The 13,943-nt window shown below is 38.9% G+C and overlaps 1 protein-coding gene across 2 annotated transcripts in view; it reads left to right on the top strand.

Moving 5' to 3' along the window:
* Window positions 1-13,943, top strand: part of TNKS (tankyrase) — a 104,185-nt gene that overhangs the window by 7,243 nt on the left and 82,999 nt on the right. For both annotated transcript variants that reach the window (XM_053462743.1, XM_053462752.1), the window contains exon 2: window positions 3,528-3,752. In XM_053462743.1, the coding sequence (XP_053318718.1) occupies window positions 3,528-3,752 (225 nt within the window). The remainder of the gene's footprint in view (window positions 1-3,527; window positions 3,753-13,943) is intronic.

The following is a 13,943-nucleotide window of genomic DNA, read 5'->3' on the forward strand; positions in this document are numbered from 1 at the left end:
AAAAGGAACTGTTGGCAGATTTAACTATAGCTCTGCCAAAACAAACCCCCTCAATATCTCCTTGACTAATAAAGTGATGAATGCAAACAAAAGCCACACTTAAGCTTATCCCATTCTGTCATTACCCTTTACATTAACATTGGTATCATTCGCTGTTTAAAACCCCTTTGCTGTTTCTGCTTCATATGTACATACATACTTGCATACATTTAAAGATTCTCATTATTACTTTAACCGGCTAAAGCCTTCATGACGTTCCATGGCGTCGTGAAAAAGTGGGCCAAGAACCCCACCATAATGGCATGGAATGTCAAGAAAGTAGCGATGTGCATAACAAGGCATTCCTAGGGAACCACCATTCATTCTCCGCGATTGTGCATTATGCACTAAGACTTCCATTATGAATGTGTGCATTGCTTTCATGTAATGTAAAAAAATAAATAAAAAGAAAGTACCGAATAAAATAAGTGATCCAGCAGCAGAGTCTTCCTTAATGGATGGATGCACCACTTTTTCAATAGACCTGATGTTCCATTCATGCAAAGGGAGTCTGAGACTGATCAGCAGAGACACACTTAGAAGGACCTGGCTTCTCGTTTTGCCTTGGTGATTCAGTTAGGCTTCTATGGATCTGTCAGAACTGATCTGCACTGTACTCCCTAAACAAGAATATTTTACCAGTGGGCCAACATTTCCAAAAGATTCACCTAAAGATGACAATCATTCTCCCTCCAGCAGTTCTGAATCACTCGATCTGCAAAACCCAATCCTAGCTGGTGGCACCCATAGTGAAGACCAGCCAATCCTTACCCAAGACAAAGGAGGTCGGGTCTAGCCACTAGTAAAAAGATGCTAGTACTTGAGGAGGCAGACGTACACGATCTGGTAATGTCTATAGAGCATCCCATCGTGACAGCAAGAAAGGTAAGTTGTGTGCTAGCTGGAAAGGTCGGTCTTCCTGATCCTTGAATCTTATAATTTCATCTGCTTGTCCTGAGACAGGTAGTCCTTCCCTGTGATGAGTCGATAATAGAGACGAGAAGTGATGCACCTGAAAGGGATGAGCCGCAACTTTCCCCAATTCACCAACCACCTTAGTAGTAGAAGTACTGATAGGGTGATCTGTAGATAGTCAAGTAGTAGCAATTAAGATCTTACATGTAGCAGCCTAGGTATGGGATGACTGCTATACCTTGACTCTTGAGATGCCCTGCTACTATAGATAAAACTTTGTGAACACTCTTAGGGCAGGCTAAATGGCAGGGCCTGAAATCGGAAATGAAGCAGCCTGGTTCCCGGGGGAATGTTATCTGCAGGTACTTCTAGTATGATCGGGCAATCGATACATGAAGGTACCCGTACCACAAATTTATAGTAGCCATGAAATCTCCTGGTGTGATCGGCTCGAGTGTGGACTTTATAGTTTGCATAAGGAAATACAGCAACTGAGTATTGAGCAATCTCAGATCCAGGATGAGCCTGAAGCCTCCCAAGGTTTTCGGAATTGCGAAGATTGGGGATTTTAGTACTGCAGTCAACACTTTCATTTACAGAAAAGACAAACCATCTGTAACAGATACTCTGTTCAGTGGGAAATCAAGAATCTTTCTGTAGGAAGATAGCTGAACTCAAGAAAATATCCCCTTGACACAATACTGTTTATCCAAACATCCCCAGTAAGGGTAGCCCAGGCATCCTTGAAAGCAGATACCCTCCTGATAGATACCTGGTGTCATGCGGACGACCTGGGAAATGGGAATCTCTCCCTTTGCTCATACGAGCAGCTTGTTCCTTGGAAGCTCTTCTTGGATGCTAGTCATAGGATCTGCCAAATCTTCACTGATGAGCTTCTCTCTGCTGGGAATCTATGGCCAAGGGGATGAGAGCTCCTTATAACCCATCTCTTTTGGGACATTGGATGCTTATTCTCTGTCACCTCTTCCAGTAAGGCATATAACTTTACCTGAGAAAGGGTAAGTTAAGTAACCTTGATTTAAAGGCAGTATTGGCTCTTAAAATATGAAGCCATAGCGCTCTCCTAGCCAAAACCTTGCACCCGTGGATGCTTTCCAGAGAAGCATTGCAAAAAAGTGACCGCCAGATCTGACTGCTGCAATCAATGTATTAATCTCCTCTACAGGGAACGGTCTCCCCTTCCTCCTCATCCTCAGAGGACACCACTCTTGACACCTACCTGAGATAGGCAGAAAAAAACACTGAGGGAGACCTGGTGGGGGAGGGGTTATTAACACCTTTTCCTGCCTACCCATGATTTCTGTGGCTGAATTGTTATACCTTTTGGTCACAATGCTTAAATGTTTGGCAAGTAAAACATTCTTTAGATTTTGGGTTAGATTCAGACAACCCACAATGTTGATGATTTGTAGAAGTGTAGCAAGCACTAAAGAGTATGAAGTGCAAAAAAAAAAAAGAAATCGGCTGAGTCTCACCACATCTCACACAGAAGAATCTTACTCTGTAAAATGCTCTGATGCAGTACGACAGTGTCGCATTAAGCAGTCATGTAAAATGAACGGATCGCCTGTCGCCTCTGCTCTTACATAGGCTCTGATCATCTGCTTTTTTTTTCTTTGAAACATTCAGCGCAGCCATTGGACAAGCCCTCAGCATGATGTGATAGGAGTGAGCTGATTGGACAAAGATCAGCTCACTCAATGTCCTGCAGGCAAAATGGCAAGATTCTCCTCCTCTTAGAGTAGTTAAAATGGTTGCTGCGACGATGGAATAAATGAACGAAGATTTTCGTATTCTGCATGTTTAGTTTTTCGTTTCTTTTGCCCCAGTGTTGCATTCGTTTGTTCATTACTTGATGGATAAAACCGTAATTTTTACGTGAAATTTACGCAATTTGATGGATGAAACCGAAAAATTCGTCACGGAAACGGATTTGTGCGAACGCGCAGGCGTAGTAGCTACTGTATAGTGTGGCTGCAGGGTATAAAACTGAATCTAAAAAAAAAAACAAAAACAGAAGTGTTGTTGATGTGAGATGCAGAGAAGCCTGGGGTGAATTACAAAGGGACTGGAAGGTTGGAAAGAGAAAAATAATTTACACTGCAGACATTTTCTAAGTAAATGTGATGAGTGGCTGGGGAATTTCTTAGAAAAGCATATTTGCATAATATACAGATTAATAGAAACATAGGATCTGACCATTTTTATTGCTGTAAAACCTTATGTAAAGCAAGGGGGGTTGTTGGCCGTGAAGAAAATGTAATTTAGCATCATTCTTCTCTGTAAACAGTTTTGGTGCATTCAAAAAAATCTTCAGATTATGTGGGAGAGCATTTTTTTTTTTAAGGTATCTTAGGTAACCAGGGTTCCTAGAATTCTACTGCTAGCACTTTGGCATGTTTAACACAGATCTCTATGGATGGAAACATTTCTGCCTCCTAAGACCATCCATACAGTTTTCTATCCCTGCATTATTTGTTGTTTTAATCTTTAGAGCTATTGTAAAATTAATAATGTGTGTGTTTTTTTTTTTGTCTTTTATTTCTATGCAGGATTCGGAAGAAAAGATGTGGTCGAACACTTGCTACAGACAGGAGCAAATGTCCATGCCAGGGATGATGGTGGTCTAATTCCTTTACATAATGCCTGTTCCTTTGGCCATGCTGAAGTTGTCACACTACTACTTTGCCAGGGAGCAGACCCAAATGCTAGAGACAATTGGAACTATACTCCTCTACATGAGGCAGCGATTAAAGGGAAAATTGATGTTTGCATAGGTAAGAGAATCCATAATCTTTATTCTACACTTTGCATTAAATATTGATGGCTTGAAGGCATGTGAGATACACTTGGCAGTATGACAACTCCTTAAGGTCACTTAAATAATATGCAATGTGGATAATATGCAATAAGGAGTAAGTGAAGATCTTCTTACCCAACTGTACCATGCATTGGGTACCTATAAAGCAAGGCCAAGGAACAAGTAAGCTTTCAGATGTTACAGCAGATGGAAAGATAAGACTAACTAGATACAAATAATCATATTGTGTACAATGTCACAAAATTATTTACATTTTGTATGTATAGTATTGCACTCACAAGTGGAGTATGTTTTGAAGTCTCATCAAAATTATTCCTGGAATCATTTAACGATCAGCAGCTTTCACCTCAAAAGGTAGGAGCTGCAGATGATTCAGAGCTGTTTAAAATAAACAAGCTTTTCATAGGAATGCTATTATATTATAATGATAAAAGGTATAATCAAGCAATAACTTGAAAAAATAACATATAACTAACGAACAGCATCAGATGGTGACTCTGATTCAAGGCAGGGCAATAGAGTACAGGCAGAACACGGTACGACAAGCCAAAGTCAGGGAGCCAGAGTTCAGAAGCAACTGAGTTTAAGCTGAGATCAGGAAGCCTGAGAGCATGGCAAACTGGGACAAACCAAAGTCAAAACGTGTAATCGATCAACAGAACACGCACTGAGGAAGAAGCACTATGAAACATGGCCATCACATGGCAAGGTCAACTTAGCTTTTGTGTGTATTCATGGAGTGTCTTTGTAATTGGAGCCAATACAGGTTTGGCGCCAAAAGTTCAAACAATAACATCACTCCGCCTCCATCTGGTTGTCGCAGACATCTTGAGTGTGGCCCAGTAAACTTGTGCCACTAGAGGGTGTAGGAAGTCAGAAGAGGAACTCTCTGCCTGGTCGCTGGTGCTGAGAACTGTATGGGGGGTCTTCCTCTCCTCCGTGGTGACTGCTGTGGTTTGGAAGGGGGTCTTTCTACTCCATGGCGGCGGCTGCTGTTGCTTATGGGGTTTGCTTGGGGGTCCTTCCTTTTCTTTGTGGCGGGTGCTGGTGTCTGGAAGGTGTCTCCGCAGTGGTTGCTGATAGGAGTTAGTAGATGGGTTTCTCCCTTCTCTGAAGAGGCAAGTATGTGACAGTAACAAGGAGATATATATTTCCTGAAACTCAAAATCGTAATCAACATTTATAAACAGAAGGGGATTTTTTTGTAATTTTTTTTAAGGCAGTTACTCCATGTTTTGTTACAGGTGATTTATCTTATGTTAAAGTTGAACATTTGCTTCTCTGAATACTGAAGAAGTATTAGATCAATTTAAGTAACTTCTATTTAAAGCTCAAATCTGCACATCCTAAAGTAGTTTTCATTGTAAGAGATTTTTTTCAGAGCTCTGTTCTACTTTAAGTGCCTAATATATTCTATGCATACACGTGTTCACCCTTCTCATTATGTAGATGCAAAGATATCTCAATATACATCTAGATATATAAATAGAGCTATGGGCGTCTAAATATGTAGAGCGATAGATACAACAGAATAAAAACAATATTTTTTTTCTGTCCTGGGTTTGTGACCACTATGTTACTATAGAATGGAAAGGTTTGACAAGGAATTGCGTAGCTATGACTTCTAGATTTTTATGTCTGGCTCTTAACTTTTTGTACCAATTTCTATTCATCTCTATGGTTTGTACCTGTTTCTGGTCCCTAAAAAATATCAGAATGCCTTCCAGCCTTGGAGTGTGAGGAAATCTTGTACCTTAGTGGAAAGTAAGAGTTTTCCATGTTTCTGTTGGCACCTTCTTTTGAATTTCAGAGAATTTTGATTTTGCTTTCGTGGACCTGTTGACCCTTACAGTTCAATAAACTATGGTGTGTGGTTCCTGAATAAACAATATGGGAAACAATAGAGGAATGAGGTAAACTTGGAATGCAGGAAGCATGGACATGACTCACTGGTAACTGGGTTTCTATAGCAAGCTAGATGTGGTTTCCTGTATGTATCCTTATACACTAAAGAAAGGGGAAAAAGTCAAGGCAATTTTCCATGTTGTGTGAGTGACTGTGTTAAAAAAAATGACATGAAAATGTGCAGTACCCTTCATATGCACAAAGACATGCACTGGCAGTTAAACACATAACTTGACATCTCAGTGAGCCTTTAGATTTTATCAGGGTAGGGCACATCCGAGGGGTCATGTAGCCATGTTGCATATAATATGTTGCTGCTTTGCTTAGAGCTGTGTACTAATGTATGTAAGAGTGCTACCAACTCTAAAGCATAGTACCTATTTTAAGTTTTGGTGGAGGAACATTTTATGGTCGAGGGGTTGTTTTTCAGGGTTAAGGCTAGACCCCTTAGTTCCAGTGAAGGGTGATGCCAATGCTACAACGAACATAGACATTTTAGACAACTTTGTGACACCAGTTTGGGAACGTCCTTTCCTGTTCCGGCATGCCTGTGTACAAAGCAAGGTCCTTAAAAATATGGTGTGATGAGTTTGGTGTGGAAAACTCGAACAGAGGTCTTTCCTTAACCCATTAAACACCTTTGGGGATGAATTGGAATGCTGGTTGCAAGTCAGGCCTTTTTGTCCAATATAAGTACCTGACCTCAAAAATTCCCACACATACACTCTTGGCAAGCATTCCGCAAACAGTGGTGACTGTTATGGCTGAAAGTGAGGTGAGCTGGCACAACTCCTTATTAATGCGCATGGTTTTGAAATGGGAAGAAAACAAGCTCAAGATTAGGTGTCAAACGCTAAACTTCAGTACTTTTGTAACTAAATGCTTTATTCGAAAAATTACTTCTCGTACTGTTAAATGACCAAACCCTTCCTAGAAATATTTTACAGGAATAAACTTTTGTCTCATTAATACTGTTTAGTCAGGAACACTTTACTGCCGTGTAACACAAAAGCAGCCACAGATTGATTGGTTGTCCTAGATTTTTAAACGGTGAATTTGATAAAGAAGAAAGGACAGAATGACAGATGTATGATTTATTTAACACGCTAGTGCAGTTAGTGTTTTGTGGAACAAATTAGAATTCCGTAGGAAATGTGGCAGAGGTGATTTTATGTTTCCTTAGAAAATGCTACCTAATGTGCATTTTTGAAATTACACAGACAGTAATTTCTGGAAAGAAACGTATTCTTTTCGCCTATTTTCAGCTGTTTTTGCTGAAGTAGAAGTAAAGCATGTTTATTGTACTTCTGAGCTGCTGTATTACTGCCTCTTTTTGTAGAGAAGCTGTTTTGTGCGTGCATATAATAACTAGGATCAAAGATGGATTGTATGAAATTAATCTCCAAAAATTAAGCCACAGATAATCTGCCTCAAATCATGTTGCCGTTTAACTATTAGTAGGTTGGGAGAACACTTTTTAATCTTTAAGTAATGTGGATGAACAACTGTGCCTGGTATTCTTGTGTTTTTCTGCATTTTACCGACGTTCCTCTTTGCAAAGCTGATGTGTGGCGTGTAGATGTAAATGTGTACCAGAGCATAATGAAATTAATTTTGATAAAGAAATACAATAAAACCGGAATCCATAGAATTTTACTTGCTGGTGACAACTGTTTTTCAGGTAAGATGTCTGTGCTTTTATAATAAATTTGAAATTGTGTTAAACTGAATTGAATTTTTAGTTTTTGTTTTTCTGTATATTTTGAGAAAAGAAAAAGCTCCTTTGTCATTTGTCTAGTGCTGTGGGAATAAATGTATTTTATCATCTACTTGATTAGTGCATTTATCTAGACGTTGTTACCCTTTTTTATTTTAAATGAAGACTTATTTTCTAGTATTTTACATGGTTATGTATGTTGCTTTATTATAATACATTTCCAGTTTGTAATTTTTGAGCTTGTTGGCAATGGGTTTCTAGTTTTCCAAAACATATGGTTTGATGGGGTAAATTGCATTGGCCGGCTTCAAAGATACCCGAAATAACACCTGGGGCAGAATGACCAGATTAGGAAAAAATGGTTTTGAAAATGCTACTTGTACATATTGCCCAAGAACTCGCAGAAAAAAAGCAAAAAACATTGGGCGTTTTTAAACTCGGGACAAAATCCTATTTAGCAGTTTTTTTTATTAGCTTTTTTAGAAGAGTAAAAGATTTTTTCAAGTAAAAGTGAGCATTTTATTTGTTATAGGAAATTGGAGGATATGGTCAAAAAAATAGTATCTGAAGAAAAAAACCAATATATAACTTGTGTACACTAAATGGGAGAGGAGGAAATTACAGCTAAACATGAACACCACAGAAATGTTAAAACAGCCCTGGTCACAAAGGGTACAAAAAACAGCCTGGTCCTTAAGGGGTTATATTCCCTCACTGTATTGAACACACTTCTGGTGGGAGGCTGGTTTTTATCTACCACTCTGTCAGTAAAGTAAAACTAATTTTACATCTAAACCTCAGATCCTCCAGTTTTAGACTGACCTCTTGTTCCCTCCTGTACTTATTTAAATCCATTCATGTATTTAGATTTTCTCTCCCTTAGACTTTCCTGGTATTTTTATCTTGGAAACTTTTTACTATTTTAGTAGCCCTTTTCTGAACTCTCTCCAGTATGTCAATATCGTTCTAGTGGTGAGGTCTCCAGAGCTGTACGCAATACTGTAGGTGAGTTCTGACCTGAGATCTGTAAAGTAGCAGAACCGCCTCTCTCTCTTTCTGCTAGTAATGCCTCTAGCTAAACAATCTAGCACCCTGCTTACTTTTGGCATATAGAGGATGCTCTATAGACATAGATATAGACATAGATGTACATACTTAAGTATAAATCACTGGTTGAGTTGCCAAGCAGTTTAATATACACTTAGCACAATGGGGTATTCAAAACACCACAGGTTGATTTTAGTGAGTGTACAGTTTATTTTAAGTTTTTTTTTTTTTAATGGTTTTAAGGGAATTTTTATTTACAACAGCAATGGATTACGCCCACGGAAGCCCCTAAACATGCTGTGTCTCAGTGACATTAAGGGAGGGGGGTGCGGGCATGGAAGACTTAATGGTAAAAACTAGCCCACAGGCTCACTCACCACATTCCTGCAGGGCCCAGCGCAACTACACCTTAACCCCAAACCTGTTCACCCCACAAACTTTATTTGCTATCAAAACCATACTTCTAACTTCTTTTAACAATGATACAATTCCTAAATAAAAAATAAAAAAAATCTCAAGATTTTTGATTCTAAATTTGAGTGAAGACATGGCTGTAGCATTCCTTCTAAGAAATACTATGAGTAACATGAGACCACAAGTTAAATTAGTAAAATACCGTTTGCTTGATTATAAGACAAGGTTGTTTCCAGAGCAAATGCTCTGAAAAATACCCCTCGTCTTATAATCAGGGTCGTCTTATAATCAGACCTCAAATAGGTCTGATTATGAGACAAAGATCCAGATCCCCCACAGCGATGCAGGGGACCTGGATCCTCCTGTGTTATGCCCCCCCAACTTACTGGTGCTTCTGAGTCCCCGGTGCTTAGTCCGGGCTGTGTGCAGAGATACAATCGCGTAGAGCTCTACACGCTGCCCGGACTAAGCACTGGGGACTCAGAAGCACCGGTAAATTGGAGGGGGGGGGGCATAACACAGGAGGATGCAGGGGACCTGGATCCTCCTGTGTTATGCCCCCCCCTCCAACTTACCGGTGCTTCTGAGTCCCCGGTGCTTAGTCCGGGCAGCGTGTAGAGCTCTACGGGATTCGCGTGGAGCTCTACATGCTGCCCGGACTAAGCACCGGGGGCTCAGATGCAGGGGACCTGGATCCTCCTGTGTTATGCACCCCCCCCAACTCAGAAGCACCGGTAAGTTTGGAGGCAGGAGGGGGAGTATTAAATGGGGGGTGTAAGGCATTTCTGGAGGCAGAGTGCTTTGGGAAATGCTTTTTAACCCCTTTAATGCCACTCTGCCTCCTGAAATGCCTTTTACCTCCCTATATGCCACTCTGCCCCATAATATGCCTTTTAACATCAAATTTAACACACCTGCTTCCCATTCACACCTGAAACCTTGTAACACCGAGTCACATGACACCGGGGAGGGAAAATGGCTAATGGGGCCTAATTTGGACATTTCCATTTAGGGGTGTACTCACATTTGTTGCCAAGGTTTAGACATTAATGGTTGTGTTATTATTTTGAGGGGACAGCAAATTTACACTGTTATACAGGCTGTACACTCACTACTTTACATTGTAGCAGAGTGTCATTTCTTCAGTGTTGTCACATGAAAATATTTACAAAAATGTGAGGGGTGTACTCACACTTTTGAGATACTGTATATACTTTTCATATTTTTTTATTTATGCATCTAGTTTTCTGTCATCACCACAATGTTAATTTTTTTATAAAACTAAATGAAGTTGACCAGTTTAATTTTTTAGTATAAGGATGCACGAATCAATATATATGTTTCCACTGCACATTTCATAAGGTTAGTTATATATAGGAAATTTCCCTTTTAAATTATTGACACCAAGTTGTTTTGGTTGTTTTATTTTTTTCTAGCCACCTTTGCTAATGACTTTTTTTTCTTAGTACTTTTTAATTTCATCTATTATGTTAATCTTCTTTCTATAATTGTTTGGGTATTTATAGACTTCTCAAGTAAGCAAAGTTGTTTCTCCAAAACCAATTTAGATTATCTGCTGTTATGCTTTCTTCCCCTGTTTAATTATATGTTCTTTTTAATCAGTTATCTATTTACTATCTACAAAATTAAGATTTAAGATGCAGTGGTCCAATCCGCAATCACTTGTGCAAACAGAGTTAAGCTTCTAAATTATATGTGTGTAATATAGCAGTACTTTTTTATGTAAGATATTTGTTCTGTGAAATGACACCTTCACTATAGGCGAATAGATTAAAGAGCGATTAAAGAGTTCTTTAACCCCTTGATGACAATTGGCGCACCAGGCATATCACGGAAACAACATCATGTTGGCATGTTGTGGGCTTAAATGGGTGTAGAAAATGATCTATGATCCACATCCAGAAAGTGGGAAAAGGTTAAAGTACCAGCATTTGAAATACTCTGGGTTGTCTAGTTTTTAAACATATGGTTTGATGGGGTAAGTGGAACAAGATCAGCTTCATCACAATCAACACAGCCTAATCAAGAGGGGTACAACAAGTAAAAAAAACAACAACAAAAAAAAAACATTTGTCTTTAAGAGGTTAAACATAGGCATTTTGGATGATGTTGCTTAATCATATTTGTTGGTTACAAAATAACACTGTATACATTTTTTTTTCAATTTATTTAGAAACACAGAATGAGATTTCATGGTAGAAAAGTCAGTGTCACCCATGTCAAATTGGTGAACTAAAATCAATACCTTGAGGTTTGTTTGGACTTTGGATCATTTGATCATCCTGAATATTGTTTATAGAAAACAATGTAAAACTTTCATCCCAGTCTTTACACATCACCAAGGCCTACATGTTTTTTTTACTTGGGTGCTTTTTGCCTTTCTTTGATACTTAAACCAGAGGTTGAATTATTAGATTATACATTACGTTTTGCCATCCCGGTTAAATATTGCTTGTGATTGCAGCCAAGGATAGTCTGACCTTTGTGGAATTACAGCCATTCTTTTTTTGATAATTGTCATTTGTTGGTTGAATCTGCCTTTGCCTTGGAATTAATTGCATCCTGGGAATTCTGTTTCCCAAAATTGATATATTTATTGTTCAGGCTTAAATATTAAGGTTGATCCTTTCAGCCCCATAATCTTTTATATCCATTTGTACAGCACCCTATTCATCATAAGGAATTGATTGAGCATTATAGACCGTTGCATAGCCATCACAGAGTACTTACTGAGCGCCATCATTTGTTAGGTAGAGAAAAGCAAAAACAACTCCAGTTTAAAATGTACTGTTAAATGTTCTAGGGAGTAAAGGCTATTTAACACGTACTTGAAATGACAGGAAGGAAGTGTTGACCACTCATGAAACAAGTTACGCTCGGAATAAAAGGCTGCTGTTTTTTCAGCAATTTTGGACCTCTGAGGTCTCTTCTTCAAACAGAAAGGTTCCATTGTCTCTTTGGCTAATACAGCTATATCAATTTTCTACACGGCAGACCCATGGCAAACTATTCTCTGAACAGCCGTGCAGTTGGCACAGATCTTTTTGCATATGCTATTCCAAGCCCCACCCCATTTAATGCAATTGAATAATTTAGTCTTTTGTTGTAATCTTGTTTGTGTGTCCCCACATGTGTATTTGCAGTACAATAGTCTATGACCAGTGACCAGCAATTAGTTTTAACCTTTACTGCTTTCCTCGTTTATCTTCACGTTTTATAATTTTATTCATCACTTACTGATCAGCGTTACTTCTGATATTTGCCATTTACATGTCAGGTCTGCTTTGCCAGTTTTGATTTGGCTGCAATTTCCAGAGCAACCAGTATTTTAATTGCGTTAAGATTGCTTTTAAAAGGAATTGGCAGGTTGTTTGAGATTGTCTGTGTGTTTGAACATAATTTTCCTTTAATTGCTTAAAAAAATGACACACACTTTGAGGTTTTTCTTGTTTAACAACTTGTCAATGCTTCTTAAGCATTCCTACAAAAATACGATTGAATGCTAAAATCTTACAAGTGTACATGTAAGGTATACGTCACAAAAATTGGTCTTTTGAGGACCAAGGACGTATCTTGCCAGTGAACGGGAGATTAAGCTGTCAAATGACAACCTGTTCTTCTCTCTAAGAGTTGTGGCAATCGATTTTGCTCACCTCTATCCATGGAAATGCATATACTGCTCTGATTGCACTATTCTGGCTACTAAAAAAGCAAAGTATATAACCTCCTAAGGACAAACATATTATATCCTCACAAAACCGGAGACCCAGGTGACGGCAACAGCCAATAGGACTTTCAGTGCATACTCTTGCTTGAGTAGCAAATCACATGCACATTGCCAATAAACAGTTCATTTGGCAGCGGTCTCTGTCACACTCTGATTGTGAGGCCTGGAGAGGCGTACAACAGCACTGTAATGAGTTGGGTTGCCCATCTGCCGGCGTGTGCCATTTGGAAAAGGGTAAGGATTTAAAAAGAGACAAACCTATACTTGAAAACTTTGCTGATGAGTAGCGCCCTGCAAAGACGTTATTGCCGTTACTAATGATGACATCCGTAATAGGCTTTTGTAAAATGAGTCATCTGTTTTCAAGCAGGGATTTTAACCAATGACTGCTTGTAAAATATAGGGGTCGCTTCTAGAATATTTGATCATTGGAAAGTAACCATCCACCTTGAGAATTTGAAACTAGATTAAAAACCCTAAGCCTCCCAGACATATCATAGGATTTTGTTTGTAAACCTCTTTGAACTGCATTTGAAACCTTCTAGATTTTCAGTTCAGTGAGTGAAATATTGTCCTGCTTTGACTGACATAATACTAAGAGATACATGCTATTATTTGTGATTGGGATGGGAGCTTAAATTGGCAGAAGACGTCTTTGATGTTAGACAGATTAGAACAAACTGGAACATGCTCAAGGATGCCCTATGATAGAGAGGTTACTCACCTAGATTGTAAGTTGCTGCAGGAACAAGGCCCTTTATTCCTCTTGTATCTTTATGTCAATTGCTGTACTTGTCGTTATCTGTAACATTTTCTTCTTTGTACAGCGCTGCGGAATCTGTCAGTGCTTTATAAATAAAGTATTATAATAATAATAAAGAGGTCCATATAATATTTTTCTACGCAAAGTCATATGTGCTGGTTGGGGTCTGACTAAGCGCCATTCTGTGTATAGCATACATTGGTTGCCTTAACCATTGAGTGAATTTTTTATGTTCCAGTCATCCAATCCTGGCTTCTTGCATAGGGCTTGACAAAATTAACGAGCCATGGCTTCTTGGTCACGTATTTATTAATAGCTTCCCAATTTCTTGTCTCAAAAAAATAATTTGGCTTGCCCCTTAGTCCTTCTGGCTTCTAAATTTGTCACAAATCCTAGTACGGTTTCAGTTTATATAATAATAATAAAAAAACCTCCAGTGAACACAGTGATCTGTGTCCCTTTATTGTATTCTTTAGGATTTTCCTTTACTGCTAAATTGACATTAATTGACAGTCGAGGCATGGACTCCATTAGACCTCTGAAGATGTGCTGT

Source organism: Spea bombifrons, chromosome 1 (genome assembly GCF_027358695.1).
Source record: "Spea bombifrons isolate aSpeBom1 chromosome 1, aSpeBom1.2.pri, whole genome shotgun sequence".
Classification (NCBI taxonomy): domain Eukaryota; kingdom Metazoa; phylum Chordata; class Amphibia; order Anura; family Pelobatidae; genus Spea; species Spea bombifrons.